Source organism: Daphnia magna, linkage group LG10 (genome assembly GCF_020631705.1).
Source record: "Daphnia magna isolate NIES linkage group LG10, ASM2063170v1.1, whole genome shotgun sequence".
Lineage (NCBI taxonomy): Eukaryota > Metazoa > Arthropoda > Branchiopoda > Diplostraca > Daphniidae > Daphnia > Daphnia magna.
The window spans coordinates 8,150,340-8,168,627 of NC_059191.1; the positions used below are offsets into that span (position 1 = coordinate 8,150,340).

Genomic DNA, 18,288 nt, shown 5'->3' on the forward strand with positions numbered 1-18,288 from the left:
TGCTACTGTTTTTGTTTTTGTTTTTTTTTTTCTTTAACTACCGTTCGGGATACATCACGCAACACCAGTGTTGCTGAGTTACGACTGGCAGAACGGCTCGATCCCATTAGTGGAGGACTGGCGCGATTGGCGTAACGTGGGAACGCTCTTCTTCTACACGTCACTGGCCGTTACGCTCGTCTACGCCTGGCTCAACCGCAAAGTGAGTTCCCTTTCCCATATTATCACTCCTCCTTTCACGTGCAGTCATTATGGCGTTATGATTTCTTTTTAACCTAACCTCCTTTGCTCATCGCCATCACTTGAAACATTTTTCTCACTACGTTTTTAGACGTCTTTCGTTGGAATTCTTTTCATTGGGTTTGAGATAAGCGTCTGTGTTCGTCCGACTTCTGTTTGTAGCAAGAAAGCTTACATTAGGCAGCTTATAAGCTAGACAGGCCCGTATTTGCGAGTGAGACTAAGCGTCTATGTGTGGGTCTGGCAACTTAATCGCATGCCCCACCCTCCCCTCAGTTTCTGGAAACGTATCTAAAAGGATTGCCACAATCTAGATGCGACGTGCTAAAAACTCAATGGAGAGATCATCTGGCAATGTGTATGGCACGTTGACACGCACATCAGCTCCTCCAGTTGCAATTGTTTTTTCTCTTATTCGTGTCCCCCCTTTTAAGGGCGTTGAATGTTTGTCAACTTTAGCATTTTTTGTTTTTGTTTCTCTTGGTTGATTATCATCGTGGAAGTAGTCAATCTTTATGCATTTGCGTGGGATAACTTGAATTTTCAAAAGCCGAAACGATCGCAACAAAACTTTGGTTTGATTCAAGTTTAGCGATACAGAGGAAATCAAATATTTTACAAATCTACGCACCCCCTACATTCTCCGTTCTTGCTAGTTTTATTGACTGTTGTTATTATAAATTTTTTTTTGGCTTCCACGTCCAACCCACGTACTTTCGTCGACAAACACACAGTCACTCGGAGTGACCAGCTGTTCACCAAACCCACTTTTCTTCCCTTTTAAACAATTGAACGAACAAACAAGAGTATTGAATGATTTTTTCATTTTTCTAGTACAACTGCAATACGTAGAGGACGGATATTTCTCTTTAAAACGATATGATTGTCGCATTGGAGGACGATGTGGACATGATCAGCTATTTTGCCTGTTGGGTATATGCGATGACGTAATAGAAAAAAAATAATCAAGTCAGGCTTCAGAACTCCTAGCGCACCGTCTGCCCTCGGTCTTGTGCCGTTCACTTTGATGTTGACCTGTTTTTTTGGAAAAAAAGGAAGACGAAAAATCAATCGAACGGCACGTTATCCTGTCCGCTTGTTTGCCAAGCCAATCAGCTCGATGAAGACACATCAAAACAAAAGCCGACTAGAACGGAAAAGAGAAGTCAAGTCTAAAAATCAGTCAGCCAAAATCAAAGTTAAAAGGGTTCGGCGATGAAATAGGAAACAGGAGATTTAAAAGGGGCACAAAAAAAAACGAAACCAACGATCTGAATCAGCTTAGCATTTTCTTTTTCAGAAAGGGTTCAGTCTCTTTCATCCTATTAGCTGCTTTGTTTATATGCCTCGGTTTCGTTTATCACGGGCGCAATCTGTACAGGCAATATCGTCTAACTACACGATAGAGTATGACGTCATTTAATTGCTTCTTTCTTTACATTGGCAAGCCGAACTATTAGTCCGTGTGTGCAACTTCAATCAGCAGGCATAATACAAAAGTTTTGTGGGCAAACGTATTTTCAGAAGGTAATTTTATGGAGCGCTGCCGTCATGGTCTGGCCGATGCTGCCAGCCTCCAATTTGTTCTATCCGTGCGGATTCGTCGTTGCGGAGCGGCTTCTCTACCTCCCAAGGTAAACCCCGTGTATAGTTTACATTTCAAACAGTTTTCGCCAGTGTCACGGTCATTAATGATAATTATTATTCTTCGATTCACTTTTTTTTTTTTGTTGAATCTCTTCTACCCTTGCGTTGGGATCGTTAATAAGTTAACTTGTTTTTCCTCCTGTTTGCCGCTATTTGACATTTACTTTGCATTTAATAGCAAAATGCCAGACATCCTTTTATCTGATTCTATTGTTCCGGTTTTTTTCTTCTATTTTATTTGTTTTTTTCCTCGATGGTTTTGAAAGCCAGAGGAAAAAGAATAAAAAGAAAACAAATTAAGAAAGAGTTTTTAAGGAAAGAATTTTTTTTTTCCCCCTCCCCGTTGTGTAGACTAACCATATCCACGATGCTGCTGGATGTATTGTAGCAGTTGCAGCAGCCCCCTTTGACGATGTAACGATGTTTCAAATTAAGCCGTTCTCTGCCTGTCCTTTCGCTCCTTATTTCTCTGCCCAACTGCGGGTTGTAACATACAGACGTGCCCGTAATTGCCCGGGACGACGGTCTATGCAATTACGGTCTAATGGCATGTGCAGCATTGCCGTGTGTTCCACTTCAATATGTGTAATCCCCTCCCTTCTTTGTTTTCTTTTTCTTTCGGGGTAGTCTTGGTATGTCTGATGAATAGTTCTCCCTTCTCTCTTATTGTTTCTTCGTCGACTTTCAGAGGAGCCTGGCAATTCCCATTTAACAATAAAGAAATCGATGGCAAAAAAAAAACAAATGGATCGCACAAAGTAAAAACAAAATAGAAGACGATAAGCAAGTAACATATGGAGAGAAATGTAAAGAATTTAGCGGAGAAAAAAAAAAAGACGACGCATGCCAAACGAATGGAAACATTGTGAAAAACAAACGAGCCGATCCAGACGGAAGCTGATTGAAAGAGCATTCCATGTCCCCCCTTTTTTTCTTTCTTTCTCTCTTGTTCTCTGATCTCATCCGGCCGTCGTCCGCATCGAGCGGACCGCCATACCCAGTTTCACGTCAATTCAGTCTCCATCGTTGACATAAAGAAACTATCCCCCTTTTCTTTTATACCTCTATTTCAGCCTCACTTCCACGTCGATGCTGTATATACTTTAGCATCCACATATATATAAACAGTAAAAAGAAAGCAAACAATAGAGGGCAGCTGCATGGGTGGGGGGACTGTGATACTGATGATGTTCAATTGCTTTCCTCTTCTTATGCCATGTCTTTTTATTTTTTTTATGGCACTTGCAGTCTGGGTTATTGCCTGATCGTGGCTCTTGGTTTGCGGATCGTCTTTCGTTCGACGCGATCCCGGTGGACGATTCGTGCTGGTCGACTGGTCTGCCATCAAAACGCGACCGGATCCTATGCCTCATTACGACGCCGTCGTTCGTCGTCGACTTGTTCTTCTTCTTCATCCTCATCTTCTTCCTCTTCTACGTCATCGTCGTCTTCTTCTTCTTCGAACTACTGGCGGCCTGATCGTCAAGTATTCGCCCGTTGCCTTTTCTTGTTCGGTGCCATCCTACTGGCCGTCTGTTTCGCCACTAAAACCTGGACACGCAACCTCGACTGGGCTGATCGTCGGACGCTTTTCGATTAAGTCTTTTATTATTATTTATTTGTTTCAGACTTATAGCTATAATCTATCTGTGTAAATGATTAGACTCTATCAAGTCACTTCATTGCTTGACGACTGCAATCACGAAAATCAATGCCGATGTTTGATTTCGGCCGGTTTCTCGGAACGAGCTTTACCACCATCATTTCCTTTGATTTTGTTCCATTTGAGTTTTCTAGTCTCGCGCTTTTCAGCGTATTATTTCCACGTATACTGACGCACCGTATTACATATACAAAACGTAGGAAGAGAATAAGAAAGAAGCGAAATAGTGGGGAGTGGCACGTGCCAGGAATGGCAGATAGCGCCATTCGGTTGGCTATCTGTGCACATTCTTGGCTCAGTGTTCAACATTTTTCTTTCATTCTTCAATTTTTTCTTTCTCTTTCTCGTCATTCAGTAGCTCATTTCTTTAGCCTTTTTTTTTTGTTATCACTCTTTCTATTTGTACTTGAGCCTTTCCAAATTCCGAACGACACACTACGTGAATGCCGCGTGATATTGATTGGCCCGATCGATATTTATTTGCTTATTTCATTCCGTGTATTCTTCTTGTTCTCGCCTCTATCTGTATGCGGCCCACTTTTTTTCATCGAATGCAGGTCCGGATTGCGGACGCTTCCTAATAACGCCAAGATGCACTACAATTACGCTAACGTTCAGAAAGACGACGGCCGCTGGGAAACTGCTATCGATCACTATCGAACAGCTATCGAGTAAGTTATTTTCTCTTGTTCCTCTACAATTGCAGTGTTTTGTTCTCGTGTTTCTTCACTTGATTTGTGAGGCTAACATATTACTCGCCTTTTAAAAGTCATCGCTGATTGTCTTCCTATCTCTTCGTTATGTTTTTTATGTTTTTGGCGATACAAATGTATGGCCATCAAGCTATGAAAAGGAGGGAAAACGGGACACAAGTAAACTTAGAAACTCTAAAAACCTACGCGTAGGAAGTTTCTCTTTAGTCAATTTTTTTTTATTTGTTGAAGAGATTTTCTGCATCGTTTTTGTTGGAAAATAAAAGTACAACACGCTTGCGCTGCCGTTATACTTGCAGGTACAAACACACGAAAATTGGCTGTAGAGCAGGGGGAAAAAAAAAAACTTTTATTTCTTTTTAAAAGTTTCGCATTTTTTCAAAACTTTCCCTCGTCTGTTTGCCTGGCAAAAAATGAATTCCTTCCACTCGGTTTCACTCGCCCTTTTTAAGTATTTTATTATTTTTCTCATCATTTTGTAGTTTTGTTTGTTTTGTTTTTTAAAATGGCAAAACGTAATTCGTTTTATCGGCAATGTATCGTTGCAAAACAAACTTTAAAAAAAAATCACGCACCTTTGCTAAAGACAAGAGAAGGCAATAGAACAAAATAAACAAGAGCAACTCGAGTTGAACGATGTCTTTGCTCTGTTGTCTACGTGGGCACCAACAAAAAAAAACGTTAACACGCCAATAGAAATGTCACTTGCCAAGCGCGAAAAAGAAAAACGCGATTGAAAGGCGGTGATGTATGGCCGTGAATGTCGACGATAGAACGCGAGACGGAGAATAAAGAAAAATCGAGATGCGTGACTAGATTTAGCCGGATAGTGGGCGTTAGAATTCGTGAGCAAAGAGAACGAAACAGACACACACGGGTCCCCAAAACAAGTCGATATGTAGGTTTTTCATCTGCATTTTGAAAGCTTCTTTTCGAGCTGTAAGTGTCTTTTGCTCGGTTTCCAGTTCCATCTGAGCGCCCTTTCCTTCGCGACACACATTTTTCGGTTCCACGGAGCTTTGCTCTTTTCTTTTTTTTTGTGTGTGTGTGTGTGTGTGTGTGTGCCATTTCTTCTTAACTAGTATGTACAGGCGATGACTGTCTTTCGCTTTGGTGCTTTGTTCTCTTTTCCTTTTGCTCGGTTCTATACACGCTGGATGCACTCCGGCCAGTGGAGAGTCACCAACACACGTCATTCGCATTATGCAAAATGGAAATTATTCATGCATTCAAAGTCCTCTTCCGAATTGTTGTGTTGTTCCCTGACTCTACGTCTTTCTTTCAATATTTGTGTATTTTTTTTTGTATCGTCCATTTCGAATTTGATATTTCTTTGCCATAGATATCGGGCAAATCTGGCTGAAGGCCATGGCTATATATTGCAGCATGGCAATGTCAGCCATCCGGAAATCTTATATATATATATACGCAAGATTCTCTTTAGGAAAAGCTCTTTTTCTTGGCTTTTGGTTAGTGTTTGATTTGATTGAGGATATTGCCGCTGCAACCAACGGTTCCAGCTGCAAGAAGTCCATGTCACTGACGTTGCTGCTTATTTGACACTCATTCGCCGGGACAGATTATTGACTATACTATTATACACGTAACAGTGGCCAACGCGCAGAATACATACGTAAAGCCCAGGCTTACACTGACAGTCGTGTAAACCTTTCAAAAATAAAATCCTTGCGGCCACCGGGATTATTTATTGAATAGTCCGGAACAAAAAGTGGAGAATACAAATTGAAAATTGTTCCAAATCTACAATGTTATTGCTTTTTCCCCAAAAGATTTGTGTCTTTTCATTTTTTGTTTGTTTTGTTTTTGTTTGTCACAGATTATGGCCCAACTACGCCAGCGCTCTCAATAATTTAGGGACCGTTTTGCTTGCCCGAGCTGACGACATGGAAGATGGTGACCGCCGCAAAGAGATGGCCGTACAAGAGGCAGAGCTCCGCTTCCGCGATGCCATTCGTTCTCATCCGCACCACGCTCACGCCCACTACAATCTCGCCGTTCTTTATTTGTAAGTCTTACTCCCAACATTTGAAAATTAAATGCCAATTTGCGGGCGAATGGCTTGAGAGCGGCACCGTAAGCCTTTAAATCGATTTTTACATACGGCAGTATAGACTTGTATAATCTTGTAGAAATGCATAATTTGCATCGCTGACTTATTCCTGAAGGACCTGTGCCATCCATAGCGATTTAGACCGACAACAGTAATTAACTAAATGATGTAAGCATAAGCCATGTAGCTTTTCGAAAAATAATCTTAAGGGGGGAGAAGCGTAGCGGACGGGAATGACACGCGGGGGGTGCCACAAAAATAAAAGAGAGACAGCGAATGGTTCATGATTGAAGGTAGAGCCTAGCTGACGTCTTTTGTTCCTTTATTAACTTTGTGTGTGTGTGTGCGTTGCATGCGTGAATGACGGACAGGCAGCGGAATGAGACAGAGCAGGCCCTCCATCTGCTGAATCAAGTTCTCACTCTAAACTCGAACCACCGAGAAGCTCTGAACTTACTGCATTGGCTGCAAGCGGAAAAGAAGAGCGCCAATGTGGATACCGGGTCGAGCAGCAATGGCCGAACTATAAAGCATTACAGGAATGCGGACAAAACGACGATTGGAGCCATACCAGCGGCTCACCATCCGCCAGCATCTGCAATGCCCATGACCGGCCACTGGATCACGGCCAATCGATTGCAACATCAGCAGCAGGCCAAATTGCATCATCAGCCGCAACGGCAAGAGTCCCGTCAGCAACGTGGCGGCACCACCTCCAACTACCGTTGGAACAAAACGGCCAAAAACTGAAAGGTTATTTCTTATTTATTCGCCATTATTTTCTGATAGATCGTTATTATTATATGAGGTTGGCCAAATATTTCCTATCCATGGATCAAACCTCATACGCTGTATAATAAAAAATGGATTCACTTGGCCTGTAACCAGGATGTCTCATCATCATTAATTAGTATAATCCAGAACAATGTCATCTAAACTGTATGATTAGCTCCATCACGCGTCATATCCGCTAGATGCGGACTAAGTAATGCTTGTTAACATGAAACGTGGACCCAATGACGCGGGCCGTCACACTACGTAAATCCTTGCTGACACTGACTGGCCAAAGTTTAATATAAAAAAAAAAAATGATACGAACGAATGTAATCATATAATGTACTATATTGTTGACGCATATATAATTAAGGGGGAAAAGAAAGTGTTGATGTAATGCGATGACACGGCAATATTTTGTTCCGCTGATGGGCGAGGATACATACTCGGGTATAATGGAATACAAATGTTGTTGGTTAGATGTTGTTGTTGATTTCTCATTTTCGCGGGGCTAACGGAAATAATTTATTCTTGCTACGTATCGATCCCCGCGTCCCCGCTCGCGTTCGCATCAGATTAGAAAGCGCCGTAGACCGCATCACGGCTCATGAATGATCAGCCAGAAGCAGTACGCGTGTGTTCACAAGGACGTGTAATCGTGTTATACTGGTCCAGGAGATTTGTTTCGCTTTCGTAACACATGATATATCCGTTTAGTTACGGAACAATTAACGCAGCATCAACCGTATATTGCGGTTTCCCTTCACCATCTAACGGACTGTTTACTTTATTATCGCCGTGTTAAACGCTAAAAGAAGCAGCGCGCTTTTTGATTTTCATCGTGTTCCTTTTTCTATTTTCTCTACGCGTTTGTGAGCCTGCGACAAGAATGAATGCATCCATGTCTAGTTTCTGACTTTTTCAGTTTCAGCGACTTGTAATTGTTTTCTACGGCTGGAACATGCGATGCTTGTTGGCCGAATTACAGCGCAATTGTTTACTCTTGTCGCCCGCGTGCAAGTCTGATCACGCAGCGTTACCAACGATCACTGGGACGGATGTGCCACTGCGTTCTCAGCTGTTGGCCGATGTGCAACGTGAGTGGCAACGGCGCATCTAGGACGTCCCGATGAAGCGTGAATGTGGATCGGCTATCGGTTAGCGCAATGATGCTATCCGGCACAGTAAGCCAGCAGAACGTGTACAAGAAAAGCATGGCAAATAGAAAGCCAAACAAAACCTTTAAAGCTTTCTTTGAGATCCGCATCGATTACCATCTACACACAAGGATGAGTACAATAGGGAAATAAGGGAAAGATCTAGGGGGCAGCCGGATGGAAAAAAAGAAGGGCGAGTGTTTTGGGTGTGCGATGTCCGGTCTAGCCGAATAATATCGGACAGTTCGGTATAGGCTTTACGTGTATAGCCGGAACACCGGCAATCCTGATTATCGATCCATCGAAAACTATTTTTCTTGGCGGCGTGCAGTACAATAAGCTTTTACTTTTTGCACGCTACTTCGTTTTCAGTGACATCTGAAAATCCGTTAAAATCACTTTTTGTGCTCTGCTTTGTTTTATTTATTCGGATGTCTATCTCTTGCAGCCTACCTGCATCTTTCATCCTTCCGTCCTGTGTTGTCCCTGTGTTTCTTTTTAATCTTGAATGACGTTTTTCTCTGTTTCTTTTTCAGTATTCTTATACACGACTTAAAATTCACGTGTTCATCTACATCTGTCGACTGTATGGCACGAGCTTGTATTTGATTATTAAAGCCTGTGTGTGGCATATAGATCGCAGAACATGTGCTTTTATTCGTTTTCTTTAATATATCGAAATCCAGGTGTTCAATTATTTGGCGTAGGTACGAGGATCACATCAAGGGTATAGACTGACGCAGGACTATTTCAAATCATTAGATCTAAGGCTCCCTTCTTGCAAGTGGAGTAATGGTTGCGTAAACCTATGGCAGTGCTTGAGTTATTCTTTTGTTTTTTCCTCATTGGATGCTGTTTGACCTCTTTTGTGACAGCTGACGTATAATATTAATAACGCAAGAGGTGTAGTTTGTCTCTGTCATGTTTAATCGCACTAACCGTACAACACAGTGTCTCTTACACTAACAAGGTAACTCATAGATTGATGGATAGATATTTTATTTAGAAGCACTTATGAGTTATTGGTCATGTCATGCTTTAACAGATTAAGCATCTTGGTTGTTTTGTTTTTTGGGGGTCTCAGTTACGATGCTATGCCCGTTTCCCCGTGAATTATGGTGACTCCCGATGTGAAACCGTTCGTTTTCCGTTTAATTTGAATATGTTTACCGGTACCTGTCAATCAGTTGTCAATGAACTTTTGCCTCGTGCGGCTCTTTACCATTTGTACTGTTCATGTGAGCCTAAACTGACCTATCGACCTGCACAATGTTTCAGTAGCTTTTGCGTTATTCATTGGATCGTTCATTTCCGCCTGATGGCATTCGTTTTATTTATTCATCTATTACTCTGTGCTTCTTTGTAAATGGAAGAAAAGTCAACATCGGTCTTTTTGATGAATAATGCATTCGTCGTAAATAGTGGACGGTATCGGATTGATTTGGGTGGGTAAACAAATGCAAAAAGATACTGACATTGCCTCAATCACATCGCCATTTTCTCTGTCAAATTGAATCACGAGTAGCTCAACATAATCTTTGTTTCTTTCGACACATTTCGGACAGTGTTGTTTATCTATTCGCACATTTATTTGTGCTATAATTGAAGTACAATTCGTTACCAAGCGATTGCCGGCGTTAAAGTTCAATGCACGATTTCTGGCAAAAGTTTGGACGCGAAACGTAGGATGACACAAAATGAATACAGAAGATCGTATTACGATGCAAATGCAATGTTCAAAGGTTCGCTTGCCAGTTTTCGCTTCGTCGAATGCTAAAGAGAAACCCTTTGGTCCCGAACTGTTCTCGTTTGCCAACTGCCGCGCACGAATTAGCGGCAGCAAGTTCATTAACCACTTGGCGACTTGCCGTCGACTCCAACGTGAGCCTTTCCTCTGATGTTTACGTAACAAGCTAATAAGGAAGACACGGCTGTGGTTAGCTGGAATCAGACAGCCTTTACTTGTATGAACCTCTAAAAGAATTGATTCTACATCACCTCGGTGATCAAAAATCGGTTTGCCATCGGTGATTAGTGGCCTTTTCTATCTGTGATAACATGTGAAAGAAGGAAAAGTAGCACACGACATTGAGTTGATTAAATCAAACATGGGATCGTGGTCCCTATCCTGATCGATAGTGAACAGTGTGGGGATAGGACAGCGGATCGTTAACGTTACTTGGCCATGACATCACCTCGCCTATCACAATCCGTTCCAGCCACACACACACACACACAAAAAAAAGGAAAGAAAAAGATCTGAGAAGAACGAAATTAAAAAGAGGATATGGACTATAAGCTCCTTCAGGGATCCATGATAGCATTTAGCTATCTACCCAAGTCATTTATTAAAAACTAGTCGCAGTGAATAGTATAAACAATTTTTTTTTTATAAAGAGGATACACGATCTTATCAATTACGTCTAGCCTGTAGTGTGTGTTAACCGAAAAGGCTAATCTATGTGGATGCGCCGCATTGTATACTTGTCAATCAGTCATTTTGTGAACCCCTCAGTTTCATTTTGTCAGCCGTGATGCCTCCAACATGCGTTCATCCGGATGGGAGCGTGCGAGAGCAGGGGACAGACTGCGTGACCGACAATCTTCTCAGGCGTAATCCCGGCAACATAATTGATTATTCAAAGCTCCAGCTTTATTTCTACTACCCTCAAACTCTCCCCTTTTTTCTCTCTTTCCCTCTGTACTGAAAAGGCATGTAATCAGCTTGTCGTGCTGCACATGTTCTATGTAGCCTATATGTGAATAGGGACTGGAACTCTAGCCAAAAGAGCAAAATGGAAGACATTTGAACAATTTCCATTTGAATAGGGCTCAATCCGTTCTTTCTTCCGACACGCCTACACACCAAATACTCCTCGACGACCAAGTTTGCGATTACACTGACTCGGGATCTACCTTCAGTGCAGCACAAAGTATAAGTAGGTACTTGTTTATGTGTTCTCAGTGCCTGATATCCATAACTGTGTGGAAGCATAGATCCGCTGTGTAGCTATAGTCCACAGCACGGCACATAAATAAATATAGTGTATCTATATAGAAACGAGTAAAAGCTGCTGGGATCCCACCATGTGCTGTACATCTATGTTCTATAGGGCAGAAGAGTAGGACACAAGAAAAACGAGGGGTAGTAAAAAAAAAAAGAAGGGACGCATTTAAACCACCGAGGCCTCAAACTCATCACGTCGACGACACAAGAACAAACCGCTGTGAGACACAATGTCCCATGACTCGTATTTTAGCTTTGCTGTCGCTGGGCTGGACTTCGCCAAAGCTGAACGTGTGCAATAATGCAACATGTATAACTGCAGCAAGTTCCATCAAGTTTCCTGCTTGGATATCCACATCAGGATCGGCTGCCCCGCTATAGTGTATTACTTGCAAATGACGGCTGGCCCTCTTAAATTTCTGACGTGCCTTGGTATTGTAACTTATTCGACCATTTGCACATGAAATATTTAGCAGTTGTTGCCAGCTGATGTATAGCTTTGCCCTGCTTTAACTTTTGTTCACCTTTTAAAGCCCTTGTGTTTGCTTCCTTTCGTAGATTTATTCACATATGATATGATCTCTCTTTCTTTCGCTTGATTCATCTGCGGAGTAAAATACGACAAAATATAGATGATGCAAGTGCTTTTGTGCTCCCCGGGTCACTTGGCTTTGGGAAGCTACCAACAACACAAAAGAAATTGGTTCAATGTTTTCAGTTCGAAGCTCTTGATTCAATTGCCTTGACGAGGAAATGGAGGGTTTGGCACTTGGCAACTAGCCAGTAGCACCGGCAGCACCTCACGCCACTATACCGCAACGCCCTCATTTAGTCGTTAACGGCTTCAGAGGAGAAGAAAGCCAGCTATGAACTATATGTCTATCCAGCAAGAATTCGTGTGGGGATTAGCCGAACAACAAAAAAGAAGAAATGCCTACGCCAGTGGCCCATCGTCTGTTAATTAGTAAGTGGTAGCCAACGCAGAATGAATAAGGAACAGCTGCAATGGCAGTATTCAGTGTAAGTTACCATCAGTAATACCAAGTATACCGGCCGGTACATCTAATGGAATTTCTTAGGGGCTGTCCGAGTTATTCATCCTATTCCGTCAACCGGCCCTTCATAGGTAATATCTGGGTAGTAGGACCAGTGTAATGTAGAGATCAGCATTTCAATAGGCCTATCTCTGCCGAATGAAACAAAACATCAAAACGAATTGCAGAACGCAAGATACTCAACTGTAGCGCCAATTGAATCACTCGTCAGTACCACGAAACAAATCGATTCACTCTTTTTCTCTTTCCTATTTCCAGCTGCTTGTTTCCACCAATTTACATCTCTGTACGATGCAGATAATGCAACTACGACGTAACGTATTGAGAAAACAGAATAATAAAAAAAAAAACTTAATTTAATTAATCGTTCAACCCTGTGAAAGTAAACGAGTTAGCAGACATCAATCTTTGTAGAACAACATAGATATAGTTGTTGGCATTCTATTAACTGGTCACGCTGAGAACGGACATCACATAATTGAACTGGTGCTATTTCTATGCGATGTGGTCGTCTTTTCATTTTTGCAGCTGGTGCGTCATTGCATTTATCAAGACCACGACTTCGAAACGAATGTAGCTGAGGTTACAATGGTGTACGACTAGTGACTAACTGATGGCTGATCCAACACTTTGTTCTTGTCCGTGGCTGGACGCATTACGAGTGAGACTATTACGAAGGTAGCGTACAGTAACAAGACGCAAAATTTTGATACAGGGGAGAAGGGCCAAGAGATTCGGAGAATGACAGGATCCGGAAGAGCGGAATGAACGCCAGAAAGTAAAGTAAATTTTTGTTTGCTCTTATTTAAGCTTTATGAACCCATCGGAATTGATCCTTTTGTTCTATGGAAGCAAGAGAGGCAGGCAGAACATTCAAGTACTGTTCATGTCCTCCTTTGCACCACATCTTTTAGATTACTATCACTAGTGTTAAATGCAGCATATTTTGTCATGTCCATCTCTAGATTACTTGTTGTGGCCAGCTGACGAAGCCGCTCCAGACGAGATCGATGAAATTCTAGTGATTCCGTCATGATTGCAGGGACGCGTTTCCGCAAATGCATTGGCCACATAGCATCGTGATTGTATATGCGGCCCGACATTTCGTCACCTCTCTGCAGCAATTCTGGTTCATCGTCATTTGACTTAAAGACAAAACTGACAATGATTATGTTTACACGGGGATTAAATTCCACGTTGTTTTCAACATTTTAGTGACTATTTTCCATCACGTAATTGTTTTTCAAATCACCAACTTCTCCATCTCTGACTCTAAGAGAAAATTTTTGAACAGGAGAAGACATCTGTTGTGTGCAAGTGGAACAATAAATATATATTTGCAGATAATGTGTAAACATCCATCTAAAAAGCGGAACAAAAAAAGTAAACATTTCTGGTAAATTTCGTGAACATTAAAGAATTCTGTCGTCTTTCGCATCAATCCAACAAATCGGATTGGCCACGGAAGGCGTTCCCGTGAATGGCGAGGTGAACAGTTTGTCACGGAACTCCAGTATATTCTCCTGTTTGTGAACTCTACCTAACTTGAACATGGCTGCAGCTGCCAGCAGGTCAACTTTGGGATAATCAGTAACATCCAACAATTGTCTGGCATAGTCAACTTGGAAATCGATACCTTCAGAGGGTCCACTGAGCTGTTTTCCTCTTTCACGCCACAGTCTTATATCACTGGCGCGATCTTCCTCTTCAGGTAGAGAAATACGACCGAGTATGACGTCTCGAAGATACCACGCTTGAGCATCAAAAAATGGCAAGCTATAATAGAACTTTTGCATTCCAAGGTACGCCAATCGTGGCTGCCTTTGAAGAAATATCCCTTTAAACAGCTGGTCAGGGTATAGACAGTTCTCAGTATGGAGCTGAAGATCTTCAGTCAGAAAAGGAAAGTGATGTTTGTAACCAGTGCACAGAATGATGGAGTCAATCGTGCGTTTGCTGCCGTCCTTAAAGTGAACAGTTCGTCCATCAATGTGTGTTAAAAGAGGCAATTCTTCGATTTCTGGAGGCCAACCGTAACCGAATGGTTTGGTTCGATAACTTATGGTAATAGATTTCGCCCCGAACTTGTAAGTTTGAAGAGCAATGTCTTCGGCAGAAAGGGCTCCTCCTACAACAAGTATGTTTTGATTGGTAAACTGTCGAGCATCACGGAAATCGTGACTATGGAGAATCCTTCCCGGGAAACTGTCGATTCCGTCAAAGGATGGCACATTTGGAACGGAAAAGTGTCCTACAGCTACAATGACATAATCGAAATTCTCTGACTTGTTTTTTCCTGTTACCAAATTGTGGAAACGAAGGGTGAAATGTTTTTGATCAGCAACGAATTCTACATGTCTGACAACGCTGTTGAAGCAGACGTACTTTTGCACATCTGATGCGCAAGCACGACCGACAATGTAGTCACGAATCATTTCACGCGGTAAAAACGATGGAATGGATCTTTGAAAATGTTGGTAGAAACTGTAATCGCCATATTCAAGACATTCCTTGGGCGCGTTGGACCAAAGATGTCGATACATGCTGCTGTGCCTACAATATAATGGGAAAATTAAAAGCTATATTTAGTCTGTATCGCGTAATAGATACATGAACTCAATACACTGGTTCGCCAAATTCATCTACTCCGGTTCGCCAACTGTAGTTCCACATACCACCCCAGTCATTCTGCTTTTCGAAACAAACTATTTCGGGAATTTTTTCACCATTTTTCTCTGCTTGGGAAAAGGCGCGTAATGCAGACAGTCCGCTCGGGCCTGCTCCAATAATGGCTACTCGTGAAGCTAAACGATCCATTGATGAAATAGGTTTTCACTACTCAGCATCTCAGAGATCTTACGGTTTTTTGCACCAAGGCTGAGTGGTGGCTGGCTTTACGCAAAATGCACAAGGTTTTCGTAAACTTTACAGACGTTTGAGAACGTTTGTTTGCCAGACAGCTACAGTTACACTGTTCAACTGTTGCATACGTCTTTGTTTAAATGGCCTTATGCGAAACTACGGTAGAGTATCTGATGTGGCGATTTCCTTTTTCTCAAGGGCATTCCTTTTCACTCATGCCGTTTATAAAACGGCGAGAGGAACTAACTGGAACGCTGTGTTGCTGGTCCAAGCGTTTCAGAAATTGCTGAATAGTTTTAGTTTTTTCATCATGATTTCGGTTAGTGCTCTGTAAATAACATACCAAGATACCATTTCATCGATTATTAGTAGAGTTATCCGCAAAAATCGTCTATTTTCAAAACTTAAGCAAAGTTGTTTTAATGTTAGGAAGGTCAGTTCAGTAATGTTTATTAAGAATAATTAATGACGAAAGTTACTTTTCTCCCGTAACTTTCGTGACATTCGCTTTACGCTTGGCCCTTGGCGCATGTTGTCTAAGCAAAAACCATAGCCTGGCAAAAACATGGGACGAAAAGGAAGAGAGCTGTAAGAGTGAAAAACAAATGACGCGCGTTTCATATTACCATCTTTGAATCAGTGTCTTGCTGTCTGCTACTAGCCCCTGGTTTGATTTCGAAACGTGAAAAGCAAAGCACAAACAGACCGCAGTTCTGAACCACAGGATTAAAAAGAAATGACGTCTATCGTACGAATTAAACGCCGATTTAGTCAAGAACCAGTCGAAGCTCTTCTGCTTGCATCAAAACGTATGAAAGTGGAAGAGTCCTTGTCAGCACATGTAGTTGAAGAGAACATTTTCAGGTTTTGTGGAACTACCGAAAATGAGGTATAGTTTTTGTTCATTTTTCCCCCTCTTCAGTAAGCATATATGCTGGTATAAATCAGGAAGAAAACATGGAAAATATTGCCAAATTGGTTCAAAAAGGAAAATTGACATCCCATCGTCAACCTGCGAAGGCTTACAGAAGCTATCAGCCAAAAAAACAGATGGACCCAGCTACTCCTAGCAGTGAAAAAAAGTTCAAGGTATCAATAAAGTTGAGTTGTTGCCTCTTGATATCTGTTGGCATTTTTCATAAATTTTTACTTCAGGTTTTAAATAAAATGAGGAATCTGGACATTGCAGATAGTTGGAAAATTTATGATTTGGAACTTGAAGAACATCAACAATGTGAAATTGCTACTTGCAATGGTGTTCCTCTTGTTGTTGAAAAATGTGAAGTGTTGAAAGAAGAGAGTAAATGTGTCTTTGATGTTTATTACTGTGAAGAAGGAACATTTGATGATGGATATATTGACCGCCTTATGAGGTACAGAAACTCTTTTTTGGGAGGATGAATTTACTTCATTTATGAATTTTACTTGGCTTTTTAGCGTTCAACCGTATTATTACCATCCTGGTGAGCATGAAGAAGAAAGTGACAACTACGACACCGATGATTCTAACGACGAAAGTAATTGGCGCAATGATTATCCCGACACAGATGAAGAAGAGGAAGGGTAAGTTTAGGAACAATAAATTTCAGACATAAATGCATCCCACTCTTTTTTTATTGAATATGTTTTCCTCAAAGCTATTGGTGTGAGTGTTTCCTACTATATATTTCATCACTGTTCTTTTACCGTCTTGTGTTGACTGAAAATAATTAAGTAAAAAGCACAGGAAACTTTTTGGGGGCAAAAGCTGACCAAAAAGTTAAAAAAAAAAAATACTACCGTAGTAGATGGTAAAAGAATAATGGAAAATTATACTGTGAAAGATTCCTACACCCACCAACTTATGTATACATACAATATTTGTATTTTTTATTTGTTCTCCCTATAGTGACGAAGACATAGTGGGTAAAATGTGTGGACTTTATTTGGAGCGGAACGATGAGTTTTCATCCGATGACGAAGATTTTATATACTCGAAAGACGACGATTACCAACCCGGTGATGCCTACTTGGATTATAAGAAACGTGTGATGAGAGATCTTGTACTTCACGTTAGAAGCGACAGTGAGGACGATGACTGCGAGTAGATCTTGTTGAAGGCAGGAAGTTAATGCTGTTAAATTTCCCAAGTACATTCTAACGTCGAAATTTTTTTTACCGAAACTTTATTTGCGATATACATGCAGTCTGTGGTGTTGTATCTGATTGTTTCTGTCCAACTGGTTGGTTTCGGCAGGCACTTCGATGATGCGATGACAAGCACAAGCATTTCGTCAATCTTTGTCGACAAACTGAATCCGAACGGTCGTAGGCTGTAATACTACTCCTACTGCTTCTATTATGTAGTATGAGGTCGTTCTAGACAGTCAACAGTTTGCCAACTTAACCACATCCTTCACTTTGTCAACAAAGGTCAACAAAGTCATTCTGACTTCTATAAGCGGGTCTGCAATCAACGTCAGGTTTTCATGTTTTCTTGTATCCCAACCAGCGGACACGGAAGCATTCAAAGCCTGAATTTAAGTTTGCTGAATGTTTTCTGCATCGCTACATGGCTTGCTATTGGAAACTATGGTTTTAAGGCCGTTTCTTCCGTCTAAAAGCTGATTGGTTTTGCCCGTAGCCCAGCAATGGACTATGTTGTTAAGGCCGTCACCTTTCAGCTTCTACACTTCGTTTCCGTCTAATACAAGAAATCGTTACGTCAATTTCAATGAATATTAAACAACAGCACACTTAGAGCTAAAAAAAACATTGCCGAACTGTGCGTTGTGCGGAGCGAAAAATAATCCAGCAGAAGGAAAGTAGTTTAATCCAGTTGTTGGAGTGACAAACATATGAAAGTACTTCTTTTTCTTGTAGTGAAAGCATACTACGATTAAACGACACGGCGTTCGGAAAATTCTTGATGGACAAAGTTTTCGAAATAAAAGCTGTGTCCAGGGTCGTGAGCGGCGCAAGAGTCCCAGAGGTCGATGCAGTGGACATTGGAATGTGATAATTTTGGTTGCGATGGCGAAGCAGCGGGTCCTACGGAACGATGATGTGAGTTACAATTAGAAGCGATCTAAAACCTTATCTAAAGTTCTCGTGGAAGGT

At 41.5% G+C, this 18,288-nt stretch overlaps 3 protein-coding genes across 11 annotated transcripts in view; 2 read left to right on the top strand and 1 right to left on the bottom strand.

Annotated features, from left to right (window-relative positions):
* LOC116932143 (protein O-mannosyl-transferase TMTC1) overlaps positions 1 to 7,587 on the top strand; it is a 26,287-nt gene extending 18,700 nt beyond the window's left edge. For all 6 annotated transcript variants that reach the window (XM_045179710.1, XM_045179708.1, XM_045179705.1 and 3 more), the window contains 6 exons: positions 69 to 202; positions 1,765 to 1,874; positions 3,136 to 3,483; positions 4,108 to 4,221; positions 6,101 to 6,289; positions 6,706 to 7,587. In XM_045179710.1, coding sequence (XP_045035645.1) covers positions 69 to 202; positions 1,765 to 1,874; positions 3,136 to 3,483; positions 4,108 to 4,221; positions 6,101 to 6,289; positions 6,706 to 7,084 — 1,274 coding nt within the window. In that variant the 3' untranslated portion in view covers positions 7,085 to 7,587. The remainder of the gene's footprint in view (positions 1 to 68; positions 203 to 1,764; positions 1,875 to 3,135; positions 3,484 to 4,107; positions 4,222 to 6,100; positions 6,290 to 6,705) is intronic.
* A 6,047-nt stretch (positions 7,588 to 13,634) lies between these two features.
* On the bottom strand, positions 13,635 to 15,372 carry LOC116932176 (flavin-containing monooxygenase FMO GS-OX-like 9). Of its 4 annotated transcripts, none has more exons than XM_032939969.2 (3): positions 15,188 to 15,372; positions 14,951 to 15,131; positions 13,635 to 14,880 (listed from the first exon to the last, which is right to left on the bottom strand). In XM_032939969.2, the coding sequence occupies exons 2-3, from the start codon at positions 14,998 to 15,000 to the stop codon at positions 13,740 to 13,742; spliced, it is 1,191 nt and encodes a 396-aa protein (XP_032795860.1). In that variant the 5' UTR covers positions 15,001 to 15,131; positions 15,188 to 15,372; the 3' UTR covers positions 13,635 to 13,739. The 4 variants fall into 4 exon arrangements, with proteins under 4 accessions (XP_032795860.1, XP_045035646.1, XP_032795859.1 ...); XM_045179711.1 differs by having other exon boundaries at positions 14,938 to 15,131; XM_032939968.2 differs by having other exon boundaries at positions 13,635 to 13,903; positions 13,964 to 14,880; positions 14,951 to 15,372.
* A 198-nt stretch (positions 15,373 to 15,570) lies between these two features.
* On the top strand, positions 15,571 to 17,389 carry LOC116932195 (probable RNA polymerase II nuclear localization protein SLC7A6OS). Its single transcript, XM_032939996.2, has 5 exons — positions 15,571 to 16,078; positions 16,138 to 16,278; positions 16,345 to 16,562; positions 16,627 to 16,752; positions 17,078 to 17,389. Exons 1-5 carry the CDS (start codon positions 15,926 to 15,928, stop codon positions 17,274 to 17,276), a joined length of 837 nt encoding a protein of 278 aa, XP_032795887.2. The 5' UTR covers positions 15,571 to 15,925; the 3' UTR covers positions 17,277 to 17,389.
* The last annotated feature ends 899 nt before the right edge of the window (positions 17,390 to 18,288 follow it).

Coding starts and splice junctions, on each gene's coding strand:
- LOC116932176 (XM_032939967.2), bottom strand. CDS start 15,144: ATGGATCGTTTAGCTTCACGAGTAGCCATTATTGGAGCAGGCCCGAGC. Junction 14,881..14,950: donor GATGAATTTGGCGAACCAGT/GTATTGAGTTCA, acceptor ATTATATTGTAG/GCACAGCAGCATGTATCGAC.
- LOC116932195 (XM_032939996.2), top strand. CDS start 15,926: ATGACGTCTATCGTACGAATTAAACGCCGATTTAGTCAAGAACCAGTC. Junction 16,079..16,137: donor GTGGAACTACCGAAAATGAG/GTATAGTTTTTG, acceptor GGTATAAATCAG/GAAGAAAACATGGAAAATAT. Junction 16,279..16,344: donor GCAGTGAAAAAAAGTTCAAG/GTATCAATAAAG, acceptor TTTTTACTTCAG/GTTTTAAATAAAATGAGGAA.